General features: G+C 46.0%; 1 protein-coding gene across 2 annotated transcripts in view; it reads right to left on the reverse strand.

Moving 5' to 3' along the window:
• EZR (ezrin) overlaps positions 1–17,899 on the reverse strand; it is a 53,243-nt gene that overhangs the window by 7,428 nt on the left and 27,916 nt on the right. The window contains exons 3-8 of one of the 2 annotated variants that reach the window (XM_054490274.2): positions 16,023–16,106; positions 13,851–13,946; positions 12,053–12,327; positions 11,382–11,465; positions 10,217–10,363; positions 3,152–3,248 (exon numbers count right to left, since the gene is read on the reverse strand). In XM_054490274.2, the coding sequence (XP_054346249.1) occupies positions 3,152–3,248; positions 10,217–10,363; positions 11,382–11,465; positions 12,053–12,327; positions 13,851–13,946; positions 16,023–16,106 (783 nt within the window). Of the gene's footprint in view, positions 1–3,151; positions 3,249–10,216; positions 10,364–11,381; positions 11,466–12,052; positions 12,328–13,850; positions 13,947–16,022; positions 16,107–17,899 lie in introns of those variants that run through there. The other variant, XM_054490276.2, reaches the window with a different exon arrangement.

Consider the following 17,899-nt stretch of genomic DNA (forward strand, 5'->3'; position numbering starts at 1 on the left):
CAATGGTAACTTCAGGTTAACAATGTCCCCCTCTCCCCCTTTCCCTGCAGAAGACAGATCCTGCCAGCAACGGGAACCAGGAGAATTCGGGGAGTCCACTGCCAGTGGGTGAGGGAGGATGGTGCCTGGCAGGAAATCTCTCCCAGTGCTTTTGAAGGAAGCCAGTTTTTCACTTCAAGTTAAAACAAAGACTCATACTGAAATGTTTCTAAATCCATGTCGCTAACCTGATGCAGGATGCAGCTTCCTGATGCAGAACCACAACACAACAAGAGCAGGGTTTTTAAACTGGCCGAGGACCAGCAAGGTAAAAATGCAAACCAGGCACAATGAAAGTTCAAGAAAAATAAACCCAAGACCCTACAAATACAGAAGGAGAGAAGGTAAAAGAGCCCCTTTTCAAGTCCCCAAGATGCCAGGAAACTCCCCCACAAGAGGCCAATCCCAAGGCTCATCTGGCTGCAGAGATGGCAGGAGGCAGCCGCGGGAGGCAGCAAGGCAGTGGGGCTCCTGGGAAAGTCACGTGGAGGAAGCAGCTGAGGAGTCAGAGCAGAAACGCTGCTTACTTTCTCCAAATTTCAGATGCCTGAGAGCCTTCTGACTTTTCCACAAGGCCACAGAAACAAAAGGCCCTTTTGAAAGGGAAAAGGCAGCCGCCTCAGCCCCTCATAGGGTCCCCTGGGCAGGCCGTGTCAGCTGTATACAAGGTCCCATCTAAAGAGCCAAAGCGTGGCCCCAAACTGCTGTATGCACCTTGGCAGGGAAGAGAAGCTGGCTTTTAAAAAGGAGACGCCAGTTGTTGGGGGAGAACTGGACAAAGACTCATTTGTGAGTTCACAGCAGAAACCGCCTGGGGTGAAGGTGACCCCCAAAAGTCAATACGAGATAAGGAATCCCACCACCTCAAACTTTGGGGCTTCCTCTTCTTTTTTACATGAAAGTTCGATGTTGAAAACTTGAACTTCTGCCCAAAGTTTACAGACTGAGGTGGGGCAGTACCTCGAGCAGCCCCAGGGTGTTGAGGGGGTGACAGAACTCCACCTCCTCAAACCAGCAGTGCCCACTCAAGGCAGATGCTGCCTCCTCAGTGTGGCTCCTGCCCAACCTGCCTAAAGGAATCTCACCCCCATCTTCTGATCCGGCTTAGTTTTTAATCACAGCTGTACTGTTAAATTTACTACCAGGAAGCATCTCATTTGCCTTTTTAACCCTTTCCTTCACTTAAACATAGGCTCACCAGGGCAGGAGCTTTGCCTTGTTGATGGTGCACACAGCCCTGGAAGAGTGCCTGGGACAGCGTGCCACCAGCGAATGTTTCTTTTGCTTAAGAGACGGCTTCACATGAGGCTACTCTATAATAAAGGTACATGCACCAGATGCGTTAGAATGGCTTCTACTTGGGGCTTATTATGAAAATATTCTTCAGCTTTTCAAGAGATGAACTTACATCACACACACACACACACGCACACACATTCTGAAACAGTCTAGTCCAGAACTTCTGCTCTAGTCAAATTTTTAATAAAAGTGTTCTGAAAAGGCAGTAGCGTCACAGAGTATGTAGCAGCCTACTGATGAGAGATTTCAGAATTTTCTTGCTCTTCTAAACTGTGCCAATCTTACTACCCAAGTGACATGAAGACGCTATGACCCTCCATTCATGGTGTTGCATAATATGAACTGCTGCCATGGAGCCTTAGAGTCTGCATTCAATACGTGTTTAATTTTAAATAACTATGCAACTACCCACAGAGTAGCAGCCAAGAGTTTGCAAACCGCAGGAAACTTTTTTTTTTTTTTTGAGATGAAGTCTAGCTCTGTCACCCAGGCTTGAGTGCAGTGGCGATCTCAGCTCACTGCAACCTCCGCTTCCTGGTTCAAGTGATTCTCCTGCCTCAGCCTCCCGAATAGCTGGGATTACAGGCGCCCACCACCATGCCCAGATAATTTTTGTATTTTTAGTAGAGATGGGGTTTCACTGTGTTGGCCAGGCTGGTCTCGAACTCCTGACCTTGTGATTCGGCCATCTCAGTCTCCCAAAGTGCTGGGATTACAGGCATGAGCCACTGCGCCCGGCCAAGACGTTTTTAACAAAGAAGAAAATACCTTCACAAAATTGTCATGACCTGCTGATTTTAAATTATGCTAGACAAACCTGTATGTGGGGAGAAGTAACAGGACAGTAACACCACATACTGTTCTAAGTGGATTTACCATTGCTAAGCAGTACCCAGTCCCAAAAGGGTTAACAGACAACGAAGGTATGGACCACGGCCCATGTTTGCCTCTCCAAGCTTAACACTGTAACTAAGGAACAAAAATTACATGAGAACACAAAGTCCTTTCCAATCTATAATTTTCGTAAAATTCAGAACAGGCTCTAAGGTGGTAACAGAATTTCTTCAAGTGGCAATTTTTTAGAGAACCAGATTTCTGATTAGATAACAAAATCCTTACCCATTCTACAATGCTACAGTTATGTGCGTATGTCTCAAATATTCTGAGTTAACAAAAGTTTAAATGTCAGCAGAATAAATAAAACCAAATTTACATAATGCACTGGTCTTTGCAGCTATTACAATCAATACTATCAGATTTCAGGACATGAAGTGTCGCCTTCTTACCGTGCCCTCCCAAAATGAATGCCTGCCAGCGTCACCTGTGTGAGGATGCACACCTCTGACAACAGAAGTGGGTGAAGCCCAGATGAAACCTTGGGGACCAGCAAAGCTTGGGTGCAAGTCTGACTGTCCCTATCTTGGGTAAGTTCCAGGACAGCTCTGAAAGGCAAATCTGGTCCTTGAGACTCGCAGGTCCCACTGTCAGTCAGGTGCCGGGGAGAGTCCCCGCACCCAGGTGGTCCAGGAGGCAGGCTGGCTCTCCACACCAAAAACACAGCATTTTGGGAAATGCTTATCATTTGGCCAATGGCTCAGAACTGCCCTTTTCTTCATAAGGAATGAGAATCATTTGAAAAGTTAAGTGGTCTCCCCTGCAACAACTGCCTGGCCCACAGGATCTCTGGCCCTCAATGTAACCTCATGAGGAGTTTGGACTATCACTTGCTACTCGTCACAGAGAGAAATCTGTTACCCTGACAAGTGTAAGAATGAAAAACAGTAGCCCCTGAATAGAACCCTTTGGAACTTACAGGTGCCTTCTTGTCGATGGGTTTAATGACAAACTTTTTGTCATTGAAAGAGATGTTCCTGATTTCACTCCAAGGAAAGCCAATCTTTGGGGTTAACCTGAGGTTAAAAAGAAAAAGTGGATGGTTAGATGTATACATATGTTCTTGGACTGGCTAAGAGAGATTCGCAAATCAATTCTTATTAGTTCAATTAAAATAATATGAAGCTAACCCAGGAGGCACAATGTGTTCTATGCTTTTATCAAATAGTTCCCACCTGTCCTAGGTTAAGCCAAGTGGCTGGCTACAAGGCATCTGCAACCTTAATCTGTTCCCATTTCCTTTGGTTTTTCCTCAGTCTAGGGCACCTATGATTACCCAAGCTGGTGATCTCGAGGTCAACTGAAATTCCTACCCAGGCACCTTGACCCTCCCCCCTCAGGTATCTTCTGCTCTTCATTCCCACATCACATCACCACACTCCCCTACCTCTCATCCTGCTACAGCCCACTCTCAAGCTGTGTGCTGGAGCAGCCCTACTTTCAAGTCTGCTGATCTGATTAATGTCCTCTCCTCATATGTCAACACGGTCCTTAACTCAGCATCCAAGAGCTGTCAAATCCAGCCCCAAACTCCATGGTTCAGACCCACCTTTCAACACACGGTTCCCCGGGGCTGCCTCCCTTTCCCTTGGGGCCTCTCTTAACATGCAGGCTCTTTTGCTACAGACTGTTCGCTGAATGTTATTTAAGTTACTGATCATTTAGTTCTATGAAACCAACAGGGAGGGCCAAGATCCCATCATGTTCCTAGACATGCCATACTCAACAGAGCTTGCCAAGAGAAACGGACAAAGGCCTTGCTATGCATTCTGCTCCTCTGGTTCTCATTCTAGTGTGTGTTCTCCTGGCTGGACAGACGTCTTCCCATGTCACTCTCCAACTTCCAGGACAGCCTTCAAACTAACGGCCCTAATGAAGGCCCCACAGGGCTAACCCTACTTAACCAATGCAATGCCATGACTGGCCAGACTCTGGCTTTTATTAGCATTCCCAAGTTCATCATGTAACTTCAAGACCACATTGCTCTGCTCACCTGACACTTCCCACACTATTCTTCCAGCGCATTTTACCAGGGATAATGCCATTCTGGAAGTAACAACAAATCCTCAAAACCACCATCCAACAATGCTGCCTTCCAAAACAGTCCTTTCCAACATCCCACAAAAACCTTCATTTTAGAAGCAGCAGGAAGGTCAAGCAATCTATGGCCTACCAACAGCTTCAATACTGACGAGCAATGCAGGTTTCGTTATGACAACATCAACTAGATCAAGGCAGTGGGGTGGACTCCGCAGGCTGAGGGCAAACATGTAAGCCTGACATGGCCCTTCTGGGGAATAGCGCAGTCAGTCATGGTGTGCCTGCAGGAATGATGGCAGGGCACTGGCCAGACCATGGTTCTAAATGTCAAAGCTTTTGTATACATCCTTTCTTTTACAGTGCTATGCTCTAGAATCACCAATCCCCATTAAAAAAAAACACACCTGGCATTCAAACAAACATGCAATGAGTTTGTTCTTTTATCTTTGAGATGTACTTTTCTTTACAGGTTCCAGAGCATTAAAGGGGAACTCCAGATACCGACGTCAGCCTATGTCCTCCTTACATTGAAAGGCTGTGAGAGTGGCATCAGGTAGGCATGTGTTGCTTCTGGAGCACTTTCTCACAAAACACAAGAGCAGCCTGCTGGCACCAACAGAGGAGCTAGGATCCAAGCTCTGGAGGCTCCGCACACAGCACATAGCACTGTGAGCCAGCGTGCCGCATCCTGAAACTTCAAGGGGCTGGGATCCTCTCTGGCTCCTGTCTCTACACAGGACTCTCAAAACAGGTTCTGACCTTAGAAAATTTAGGCATCTGGCTCTCTGGTGTGCCTAGAAAGTTTGTCCTCTTAGGACTTTGAAACCTCATATAACAATTCATAGCCACTCACAAGCATAATTGCAGTATCAAAACAAAAACATTAAACATGAAAATTATGACTCACTTTAAGAACTTCTTTTAATTCTTGACCAAAGTTGGAAAATTAAAGCCCAAGGATTTCCTTTTTCCTAAGAGATCACATATAGGACATGAACAGGGTCTACAGAGAAGGTGCCCACAGGGTTGGTAAGTGTCTTTGCTTAGGCCACACATTAAAAAAGCGTGATTCTCCAATAACAGGGACCAGACAGAGGCCTTTGGAGAAATGGCTGATTCCAGGACTAGAACAGGGAACACAAAGGATGAACCTGGTGCATCTCGAGGAGCCAAAGAGTAAGGAAGCCTGCAAAGAACGCAGGGCTCACACTTCAAGGTGCTCCTAAAGGCAAAATCTCAAACAACCTGAGCAAGAAGATACATACTCATAGATCATAACCCAAAGACCAAAACACATATCCATGAGTCCATATTAATATAACTGAATAAATGGAGAACAGAAATTGGCTCCTTACAGAATTCCAATTAATACATGTAAAAAGTTTTTTAAAATCACAATTTCTCAAATACCACAGTAATCTCATCAATGGTAGCTAGAACTAGGACATCTACATAGTTTAAAATTATCTCCCCCAAATATACTGACCAATTGTAAAGGGAAGGATAGTGATTTTACAGTGGAGAAAACTGGCAGACACCACCTTAATAATCAAAATTAGCATCACCTAAGATAAGATATACCGACCACATGTGCCACCTTGAAAGAGGCCCTGGAAGGGCAAAACAGCACTTTATTCTCACCAAAAATGTAAAACTCCAAATAATGAGAAAACATCAGATAATCCAAGCTGAAAGGCTTTCCAAAGTCAATGGCCAGTACTCTTCAAAAATACCAAGGTCATGACAAAAAAAAGACTGGAACTATCCCACATCGAAGGAGACAGGGAGGTCTAACAACTAACTGTGTGGCTCCAGAGAGGGTCCCGGGGCAGAAATAGGACATCAGTGAGACAACTGATTAAAATGGGAATGAGGTCTAGAGACTACTAACGTTAATTTTCTGATCTTGGTATCTGGACTACGGTTACATAAGGTGTTAATGTTTGAGGAAGCTAAGTGAAGGGTATATGGGAATTATTTGTACTATTTTTAGAATCTTTTTAAAGTTTGAAATAATATATATTTTTTAAATTGAGATGGAGTCTTACTCTGTCACCCAGGCTAGAATGCAGTGGCATAATCTTGGCTCACTGCAGCCTCTGCCTCCCGGGCTCAAGTGATCCTCCCACCTCAGCCTCCCAAGTAGCTAGGACCACAGGCATGCGCCACCACACCCAGCTAATTTTTTGTACTTTTGGTGGAGACGGGGTTTTGCCACGTTGCCCAGGCTGGTCTTGAACTCCCGAGCTCAAGGGATCTGCCTGTTTTAGCCTCCCAAAGTGCTGAGATTACAGGTATAAGCCACCATGCCCAGCCTGAAATGACTTTAAAATGCAAGAATGGGCCAGGCATGGTGGCTTACACCTGTAATCCCAGCACTTTGGGAAGCCAAGGTCGGCAGATCATTTGAAGTCAGGAGTTTGAGACCAGCCTGGCCAACACAGTGAAACCCCGTCTCTACTAAAAATACAAAAATTAGCTGGGAATGGTGGCATGTGCCTGTAATCCTGGCTACTCGGGAGGCTGAGGCAGGAGAACCGCTTGAACCCAGGAGGCAGAGGTTACAGTAAGCCGAGACTGTGCCATTGCACTCCACCCTGGGTGACACAGTGAGATTCCATCTCAAAAAAAAGCAAGAATGATTAAAAAACGTAAATCCAAAATATGTGGCTGAGTATGATAATGTTCTATGTCTTAAGATTTTGCATTTTTCAGGCATTATTTGTCAAAACTCAACAAATGAACACTTAAGATTACATTTCATTGTATTTAAATTTTACATCAAAAGAACAAAACATAACCAACCTCTAGTATATCATATGCACTTTCATTTTGAGGAAGGATATGGATGCCTGCAGTTTTCTTGGAAATGTGTTAACAGTGAAGTGCATATGGAAAGAGACGTGAGAAAGCAAGTGAAGCCCTGAGTACCTATCCGCAAAGAATTTAAAGAAGAGACATGTTCTGTGGCTCCTGTTTCAGTCCCCAAGCTCCCCGTGCACCCTTTCCCTTTAAGGTGGAAGCCCTGGATCTAGCGCACTTCCAGAAACTCCTACCTACAGAAGTACTTCTATGATGAAATCTGCCCAAAGAGGGATGAAGCTAAGGGGAAAAAAAGTGCTTTTACAGGACTAAAGATCAGGTTCCTCTAGTCTTTGTTTTTGGTCTGAGAGTGTCAGGTTTCAAATTGTAACCCAGCTAAACTGAACTTTCTCTGTTCACAAACTTACAATGCCTGTCAGGAGGGCGCTTACCTGTTTTTGCCCTCTTTATACTCCCACCTATTCCAAGCTAAAGGTTTACAGAAAGATGACAAATAGTCCTACATGCTCCCACTTAATGGTTATGTGTACAATGAAAAGGGGACACCAAGAGACAGATTTCCCAGCCAGACCCTATTTAATACTAAAACGGGTGTTTTAATAGAGACTTTACTTGCAGAGTATAAATCTCTTAGAGCTCAATTTCCATATTCAATAGATCAGCTTTCTCACCTGAACAATGTTTCAGGCATATCTAATTCTCCTAGATCTACCAAGAGAGGTAACAGCGCAACAGCTGGCGAGTTCTCAGCACTCCTCAGACTTCAGGACAGTCTCCTGCTTATGCTGCTACCAAGTTGTCAATATTTGTTCAAAAGGGAAAGAATTTGGGCCTATTAAATGACTGAATATCTACATAAATGCTTTTTTCATGAAGAGAGAGGTGTGCCTTCAGGAACAGGGAGAAGAGAGGCAGAAAGTGAGCCTGCCCAACACCCCAGCATGCTCTGTGGGGAAAGAACCATCTGAGAGAGTTGCCAGGTTCACCACTCAATGGTGGGGGAGGGGGAGCAGAGAGCAAAAACAGTACTAAATAGGGCACACGGCTCCCATTTTTACTTGGAAGAAATGGACACTTACGTGGGCTGGGGCAGTTACAAGCTGACAACAGCAAGTTCCTGCCCATGGCTGTTTTCCTGCAGGTTGAAAAACCTGTTTGGACAGCCCTGGCCTGGCCACGTTACAAAATCTGGTCATTCAAGAGATTTCCAAGGCAGAGGCAGTTTCCCACATGCGTTCCCACGAGGACTTTGTGCACTGCTCCTTGGCATGGCTGTCTTAAGAACCACGGCTTCAGCTCTAGGGTCTCCCGGAAAGACGGTGTCCTGGTTGCAAGTTCCTGTATCTACCCACTTTCCCCACTTCTTTAAAATTTTTTTTGAGACACGGTCTCGCTCTGTCAACCCAGGCTAGAGTGCAGTGGCGCAATCTTGGCTTACTACAACCTCTGCCTCCCAGGCTCAAGTGATCCTCCCACCTCAGCCTCCTGAGTGACTGAGACCACAGGCGTGCACCACCATAGCCAGCTAATTTTTAAAATTTTTGGTAGAGACGGGGTTTCGCCATGTTCCCCAGGCTGGTCGAGACTCCTGAGCTCAAGGGGTTCGCCTGCCTCGGCCTCCCAGAGTGCTAGGATTCCAGGTGTGAGCCACTGTGCCTGGCTTTTCCGTGCTTCTTTACCAATGCTGCATCCAGCACACTTGGAGTAGGAGCGAACCAAGAGTCCTCAATATCTCATTTCCAGGTTCTCTGAGGAGCTCCTGTGACAGCGCCTGCCTCCCTCCCTGCGCAGTATCACCACGTGTGCCCCAGAGGTGAGAGGAGGTTGGGCACGGCTGGCATAAGTCCCTGACTTGCCCAAGTGAAATAGATCTGTGCCCTGGGGTCTGGCAGGAATCCGCATGGCTGCAAATGGAGATGGACTCATGTGCAGGTCATTTGTGGAAAGCAGCACCACTCCCTTTGAGAACTCCAGAGAGGGTTTCTGGGGAACCTGAAATGTGGGGATGCTGAGAACAGAAATACCTGAGAACAGATGAGACGGGTGAGCCTCAAGTGGGAAATGGGGAGAGCTGTCATTTCAAGGAACGGCATGAGGCTGGGAAGGAAACCAGGTACATCCAGGAACTCTGGGCCACTCTGCTGTTTATGTGGAAAGCAGGAACCCAGGCCAAAAGGCAAGACTTGGCAAAAAGACCCCAGAAGCATTCTTGCCCTGGCACCTTCTCTGCCAGGCCCCTGAACCTGGCCATCAGAGGATTTGTTCCGGGGAGCCCTGCAGAGCAGTCAGGCTGACTGTGGACAATCAGGGCAGAGACGGTAGTCAGGAGGCAGTCAGGAGCCTCTCCCTTCTCTTTCCAGAGGTAGTTTCCTTCTGCCTCTTAAATTTAGGTGGCTTCTGATCAGATCAATCTAGAATCTAGGATTATGCTGATGTTGCGGACTCACCATGGGACACTTGCCCTCATGAACTAGGATGACTTTCCCTGTTTATCCTCAGCAGAAAGAAGGCAAATGCCCTGTATCTGAAAGCGAGATTATCTGTCCCTGTGGAGAGGCCTGGCTCTGCTGCTCTACCCAGCTTGCTTACAGGCCCTCACTCAACAAACAACATAACTAATGCGAGGCAATTAAGTTATCTCCTGCAGACTCCCAGCATTTAGCTCAAGTGTCTACACATACAGGCTATTGTTTACAGCTTTTCAAGTCTCTCATCACACCATCAATATTCTTGGTTGGATTAGCACAAACCTGGAGCCAGGAGTCGAGCACTGGCTGGGCTGCCTGCGAAGTAGCTATGGATGGATGTGCTGGTACCTGCAGGCAGCTGGGGTGGAACCTCAGAGGCAGGGGGAGGAGAGGCAGCCTCTGCTCTATTCTGCCTTCCTCTATCAGGCCTGAACCCACTATTGGCCCTGCCCACCATGAGAGAGGGTAACCCACACCTCTGGACCATCCTTTGAGAGGGCCACAGCAGTCCAAAAGCCCTTAAAAAGATTCCTACTTTGGGATAGTAAGTTACTAAATAAATACTTCAAAAATAACCCACAAATTTGCCATTTTGCCATTGTTTTCCAGGCCCACCACCCACCTACTGAAGATAACTGTGAACTTCAACTCACTTATCATCTTTCTCGTAAATATTCAGCCCAAGGGCATCAACTCCAAGCCAAAGGTCTGTTCCTTTCTTGTTTTTTATCTCGAAATAGTTGATTCCATACATTTCCAGGTCCTGAGCAATCTTCAGGTATTCCAACATAGCATTATCTCTAATTGGGGAGAGTGAAACAGGCAGAGTCACTGGTAGCACTCAATATCCAGAACAGTAAAACCTTTCCACTATTTTTAAATTAAGGCGCCTTGTGTAGGATGGGCTCAACGCTGCGTACTGCGTGCAGACAGGCAGGGGCCGGGCAGCCGACTGGTGAGGAGGGGACCCATACAGCCCAGAAGCTATGCCTGGGGTGGGCTCCATGCTGCCCTGGAGCCTCACCACCAAACCCCACACTTTGAGGAAGAACTGAGTCACACTGGTTTCTCTGACAGGTTTTTAAATTTTATCACTCGGCACAATCCTCCTTTTTCTCTTGCCCACACATGTCTTCTGGGACTCCCACAACCCTCCTCATAGGCTTTGAGTTGTCTTCCTTCCATAAAGGATACTTGGGCCAGACAGGAAACCCTGAAGCACAAAATCTGAGGCTCAAACCTCAAACAAACTTCAGAAGCTGAAATAATGCAGGGTCGCAAGACTAGGCCAGAGACGAGGCTCTATGATGAGAACACCCAGAATCAGGTGGCCCGGCCATGTCTTACATTAATAGCCCCACGTCCAGGTTCTCTGACATCAGCATTTCTCACTTGGGATCCTTTTTCATTTATATATACCTTGTAAGACAAGTACCTTCATATAATGAGCAAACCAGCACCTCTTTGACAGAATAATGCTGATTGCAGGTGAACAATGCCCCTCTGACTAAGATGAAGTTTAGACATAACACTTTCTACAAAGGGAGGGTGTAAGCTTTTAGAACCTGAAGGCTTGAGCTAAACTGCTTCTTTCCCCGGGCAAGACACCTGGCTGTGTTTTTTTTTTTTTTTAAAAAAAACAAAAAACAAAAAACAAAAAACCTCTTCCCTAAGAAAACCCCACTTTTAACTCGGTTCCCTCAAGGTCTTCACAAGGCCTGACACAGAGCCCTTTAAAGCACTAACTAGAGTCACAGGAAAAGACACGCTGGAGCGCACGGAGATGGCCAGATCCCAACAGCAGGGCACAGCACTCACTTGAGCATCCCGCGGTGTTCCGCATGCCACACCTGGATCCGGTCCTCCCACTGGTCCCTGGTAAGTTTGTGCTGGTCCATGACTCTGGAATGCAAAAGGAAACAGGAGTGTCATCCTTAAGGAATGTGACAGGCAAGGAACGAGGCCCACTTGCCACCCACATTCAAACCCTTACTTTCCATTCAAATCAATCAATCCCAAAGAGCTTTGGTTTCTATTTCCTGATGTGTAGCATTTCTATTTATGACAGTTAATCTGGAAGACTTAGCATTTTGAACAAGAACTTAGTTCTGCTGGAAAAACTAAGAAGGTATTTTAAGTGGCCTCTTCTTCCAAATGGGGTAATTTTTGTGACCATTACTAAATAAAAACAGATTTCACAGGGGCCAACCTATCACACCCCAGGAGGAGCTAAGCAGTCAGGTCAACAAGTTTGCTATGTTGCTGCGTTCCCACAGGACACGGCCACGCTTTAGTTTCCATGAGGAATGGCAGCTCGCCTTCCCTGGCTATGTTTCAGGTAGCTGGTCAGTGCCTTAATGACTAGCGTGAAGGAGCACTTGACACTGGCGAAGTCCTTGTATTTTTAAACTGTGCTTCCAAGGCAATCACTTCTCCCTGCCGAGGACGGCATGACTGCTCCTGCCCAGGCCGGGTCAGCCTGTGCTCACCTTTGAGGGATCAGCCGCTCAGAGCTGAGGTACCCAGACTTGTGTACTTCTTTGTTGTAGTCCCCAAACTTAGCCTGCACAGCGTAAGACCCCAAGAGCACGGCAGTCTCAGGGGGGCAGTAGATCTCGTCGCTAAGGATTCCCTCCTTCACTTGGAGGAAGAAAAGTTTCTGGGTGATGTCCTGGATGAGCTCCTCAGCCACATCTTCAGGGTAGAACTTGGCCCGGAACTTGAACTGGAGGGGATTCTCCTTCCTGACCTCCTGGGCAGACACCTGGACAAAGCAAGCCACACTCTCCACACAAATCCGGAAGACGAAGGCCCACTGTCCCCAACACAGGCTTCTAACCAAGACTCAATGGGGCCCTCAGGCCAGTTTTCAGGAGATGTTTATTCTTAAAGTCATCTTTTTAGCACTCCAGACAAAAAAAGGTTAGTCAAAAGTGCTATCACAGGCCAGACATGGTGGCTCATGCCTACAATCCCAGTGCTTTGGGAGGCCAAGGCAGGAGGATCACTTGAGCCCAGGAGTTTGAGACCAGCCTGGGCAATGTAGAAGAGATCCCATCTCTACAACATTTAAAAAAAAAAAGTTAGCTGGGGATGGTGGTGCATACTTATAGTCCCAGTTACTCAAGAAGCTGAGCAGGAGGAACCCTGGAGCTCAGGAGTTCGAGACTGCAGTGAGCTATGACGGCACCACTGCACTCCAGCCTGGGTGACAGAGCAAGACCCTGTCTCTTCTTAAAAAACAACAACAAACAAAAACAAAAAAACAGGCCGGGCATGGTGGCTCATGCCTGTAATCCCAGCACTTTGGGAGGCTGAGGTGGGCGGATCACGAGGTCAGGAGTTCGAGACCAGCCTGACCAACATGGTGAAACCTCATCTCTACTAAAAATACAAAAAAATTAGCCGGGCATGGTGGCATGCAGCTGTAGTCCCAGCTACTTGGGACGCTGAGGCAGGAGAATTGCTTGAACCCAGGAGGTGGAGGTTGCAGTGAGCCAAGATCGCACCACTGCACTCCAGCCTGGGCGACAGAGCAACACTCCATCTCAAAACAACAACAAAAAAAAACAAACAAACAAGTACTATCACACTCTTGTGCTCAGCTGGAAATCAAAGCTACTGCCTCTCTAAGCCCCAGTCCTCATGGGATGATGCTATCAATTCTAGAGAACTCAAATTGGGAAATGACCCCAGTGACCTGGAATCTGGCCACATGCCAATCGGGTCCTGGACCCCAAAACTTACGGTTAAGAATTCCTCCTGCTCCTCCACTCTTCCCCACCTCCCATCATCTTTTTAACTTGTTGCTGTGACTTGGGAGGACAGTGGGGGTTTCAAAAAACAGGATAATTTTCAGAGTTTGAAGAAAAAATGTTTATCTTACTACTTTTCTTTACGGTTGGTTAATGGAATTATCCAATCTTTAAAAGTTGGAAGATAATCCGTCACAGGTTCAAACAAAGCAATAACAGGTTCTTACAAGATGGTAGATGATTCACAGTTTATAAGATTAACAATCTCATTGAAAAAACTAAGGTCAACTAAAAGCTATGCAATTAACCATCATATGCTCCAATGAGTGAGCAGTATGGAGAAATGCCAGATCTGATTTCCAATCGATATCCCCATTTACTGGAAACTTGCAACCTTTTTGTCTGTAAAAAAACTCTTACACAAACAAAAAGGAACAGAAAACAAAAGACAGGGTGAGTTGCTCCAGTTTCCTTATCGACGAAGCAGACCAACACCCAATCCACAGCCTGTAAATAGTTAATCCTGACTTACCTTCTTATCCAGCTTCAGCCAGGTAGGAAATCCTTTATTATCCATATACTGGAGGCCAAAGTACCACACTTCCCGGAGGCCGATAGTCTTCACCACCTGCGTAAGAGAGAGAGAGACCCAACAGTCATGAGAAACTCACTCAAAAGGGCAACAGCTTTTGGCTGTCGTTCATCACATGGTCTAGCAGAGTCCCCAGGAAACCAGGACATCTGCTCAGTCCAACCACTGGGCAACACCTTTTTTTGCACTCAAATAACTTGTTACTAACCGAGGCTATTATCTCAAAGCCATGAACGACTTATTTTTAACATAAATTTGAGCAGATTCAGGGTTCTACCTTCAAATCTTAGAAAATCTCACTCCTACTCCTTTGTACTCCAGGATGCTCTCCTGCATGAAACTCAGCAGGGCGGGTTATGGCCAGCACACACGGAACCATGGGAGCCCACAGCCCCCCAGGGAACAGTGCGGTGGGTGCATCGCTGCCTGTCAGGTGTGCTCATGCGGAAGACTAAAGCATCCAGTGCCACACCTGAGCCTCCTCTGGCTGCCTGCCTCTGCCTCTCAGCCAGCTGGCCCAGGGGTCTGACTTACTAGGAACAGGGACAAAGAAATCCTAGGAAAGGCAGGGAAACAGGCAAGGCAGACTTCTGGGACGGAAGGGTGTCAATGCACAGGGGTGCCCAGAGGAACCTGCATCTTATAGGCCTCCAGAAATGGGACATTCTGATACAGCGAAGGTAGAATCCCGACCCTAGGTCACAGCAAGGATTTCACATTTTCAAGTCTCTTTTGTGCATTACAGAGGAGTCCTGAGCTGCTTAGTCTCATGAGTGTCTTGGAAACAGAAAAGCAGTGATAGTCGAACTTGCCGTGGACACTTGTTGAACATCATCTAAACTGAGTCCCAGACAAGTTCGACTATTTACATATACATAGATGTGTAATTTAAAATCCCATGATATATAATGTTAAACTTAAAAAAATGCTACCATCCTTCAAATACATGGCTTCTATCATATTTAATGCCAGAGAAGGTTGAATACATTAGAAATGACAACTCAGGTATACAGAACATTTGCTTAAAGTAAATCCTAAAATTCCAAATTAACTCCTGATCTGGGCCTGTTTCTTCATCTGAAGGGTGCAGGGAGGCCAGAGGCTCCCTAAAGCTCTAGAAATCTGTTTATTAAATTCCCAGGACTGACCTGTTCTTCCCCTCTTCCCACTCACCCAAAAGGGATGGGGGAAGGCTGTAAGCTGAGCGTGGTGGCTAACACCTGTAATCCCAGCACTTTGGGAGGCCAAGGCAGGTGGATCACTTGAATTCAGGAGTTCGAGACTAGCCTGGCAAACATGGCGAAATCCTGTCTCTATTAAAAATACAAAAATTAGCAGGGCGTGGTAGTGCGTGCCTGTAATCCCAGCTATTCAGGGAGTTGATGCAGAAGAATTGCTTGAACCTGTGAGACAGAGGTTGCAGTGAGCTGAGATTGCACCACTGCACTCCAGCCTGGGCAACAGAGTGAGATTCAGTCTCAAAGAAAAAAAAAAACTGTATTTGGAGCAGCTATTATTGGGGAAAAAAGTATTTAATAAGTAAGTAGTAATATCACTAATAAATACTTGATTTAAAAAATCTTCCAATTTTAAGAAGTGGATTATTTCTCTAAATCTTCATTTCTTCTTTTCATAGATGTTCAGGTACGGTCACTTAGAAGTGAGAAGCTGCAGCAACTGAGACAACTAAGGTTCACTCATCCACGCAGTGAGAGGGGTTCTACTCTGGAGGTGGAGGCAGCTGAGGGTAGGAAGCCGCTTCTCTAATACAGGGTGAGAGACACACAGGCCAGCACCTCCTTACACTGACAAGCACAATCACTCTCTTTTCAGTCCTTTGCTTCCATGCCTGGTAACACACTGAATCCGCCTGACTTTATACAACAGACAGCTGTGTGCTTTCATACACCTCCTAGGCATGATATACATGTCTGTTAATGCGTTTTAAAATGCTATCATGAAATACTTTCACCTTTTAAAAGATCCTTCTCATCTATTACCTCAAGTGAGTAAAACAAGATAATATGCTTCGCAAACAAAACAACTGAAATGTTGCAAAACAGTTTTTTTTTTTTTTGTAGGTGGAGTTAACTCTCAAGTTCAGAGACCAACCTGATCAAAAAGCTGTTTTCCAGTTGTATTTGGCTGGATTGCAAACTCCAGCTCTGCATCCATGGTGGTAACTCGGACATTGATCTGAAAAACAGAATGAAACAAATTATGCTTAACTGAGTATTCTTTTCTTCTAATAACCTCCTGCACCTTCTACATAAGCTGCTCCTCAGTGTGGCGACAGCACATGCCTGACATCAGTTCCTGTGCTAGTCAGGAAGCCATACACCACTCCTGACTGCAGATGGCTGGGGACACCTCAGCAGGCGCACAGTGCGAACCAAACGCAGCCTCTTTGCTTTAATAAAGCACACTGACACTTAGGTCTAAGCAGTTTTTCTCTTTTCTTTGAGACAGGGTCTTGCTCTGTCACCCAAGCTGGACTGCAGTGGCGCGATCACAGCTCACTACAGTCATGACCTCCCAGGCTCACATGAACGCCTCCCACCTCAGCCTCTTGAGTAGCTGGCACTATAGGTGCCACCATGCCTAGCTCGTTTTGTTTTTTACTTTTTGTAGAGATGGGGTCTCACTATGTCGCCTAGGCTGGTCTTGAGCTCCTAAGCTCAAGCAAGCCTCCCATCTCAGCCTCCCATAGTGCTGAGATTACAGGCATGGGCCACCTTGCCCAACCTAAGCAGTTTTTTTCTTTTTTGTTAAAACAATACTTTAACCTATTTTTCCAAGCACCGTCTCATATGAGCCTTACGACAGCCAAGGGAGGCAGGAGGGCTCCCAAGGCACCAAGAAAGTCAGAGAAGGGAAGAGAGAAAGAGCTTTGAACCAGAAGGTTTGAATCAACCTTAGAAACCACAGTGAGAGAGAAATGGTGAAATGTCCAAAGACACATAAAAAATGGATTATGTAGTGATATTAAATTATAACTATGAAAATGGTAGAAACTGGGCAGATTGCTTCTGAAATCAAAAATATGACAAGCAACACTCTCTCAATGCAAATGTGAGATCTATTTAGACAAGAGATGAAAACAAAATGTAAAAATGGGAATAGTATGAGGATGGTGAGACACAGAATTGAGGAGGTGGAGATGGGAGGGCCTTAAAATATTTCTAATGTTGCCATGTAGTTGTTTTAAAAAAACTAAACACTGTCGGGCGCACTGACTCACACCTGTAATCCCAGCACTTCGGGAGACCGAGGCAGGTGGACCACTTGAGGTAAGGACTTCAAGACCAGCCTGGCCAACATGGTGAAGCCCTATCTCTATTAAAAATACAAAATTAGCTGGGCATGGTGGCGCACGCCTGTAGTCCCAGCTACTCAGGAAGCTGAGGCAGGAGAATCGCTTGAACCCAGGAGGCGGAGGTTGCAGTGAGCCAAGATTGTGCCACTGCACTCCAGCCTGGGCAACGGAGCAAGACTCCATCTCAAAACAAACAAAAAAAAAAACACACAGCAACAACAACAAAACAACCCACTTACATCAAGGCAGTTTTCAAATTTATCACTTGAGAAAACCCAAATTTACTAAAGCATATGAAAAACACTCAAATCTGGCTACTTCATGTCACTGTCCCAAAGAAAACAGCAGAGCCACATAGCGACTATAATGCTTAATATTAAGAAATGCTTGCTTCTCACTATTTTTCAAGTGAAATATACAGAAGCTGGAGAGATACCTATCCCGGATTCTTCCTAACACGGGTGTAAATGTAATAAGGATGTATTACCTGTGCCAGTATTTGGCGACAGAGGTTTCGTTATCCAGCCAGGGAACTAGAAATATTAAGCACTCACCAAATGTCACTTCCTACTTCAGGAACATAATTAGTCTCCCCACCTGCTCCCACCCCCGTCCCAATAACATTTAAGACTGTGATGATTATGATTGAGAGATCCTCTGATATACATCCAAT

Source organism: Pongo pygmaeus, chromosome 5 (genome assembly GCF_028885625.2).
Source record: "Pongo pygmaeus isolate AG05252 chromosome 5, NHGRI_mPonPyg2-v2.0_pri, whole genome shotgun sequence".
NCBI lineage: Eukaryota > Metazoa > Chordata > Mammalia > Primates > Hominidae > Pongo > Pongo pygmaeus.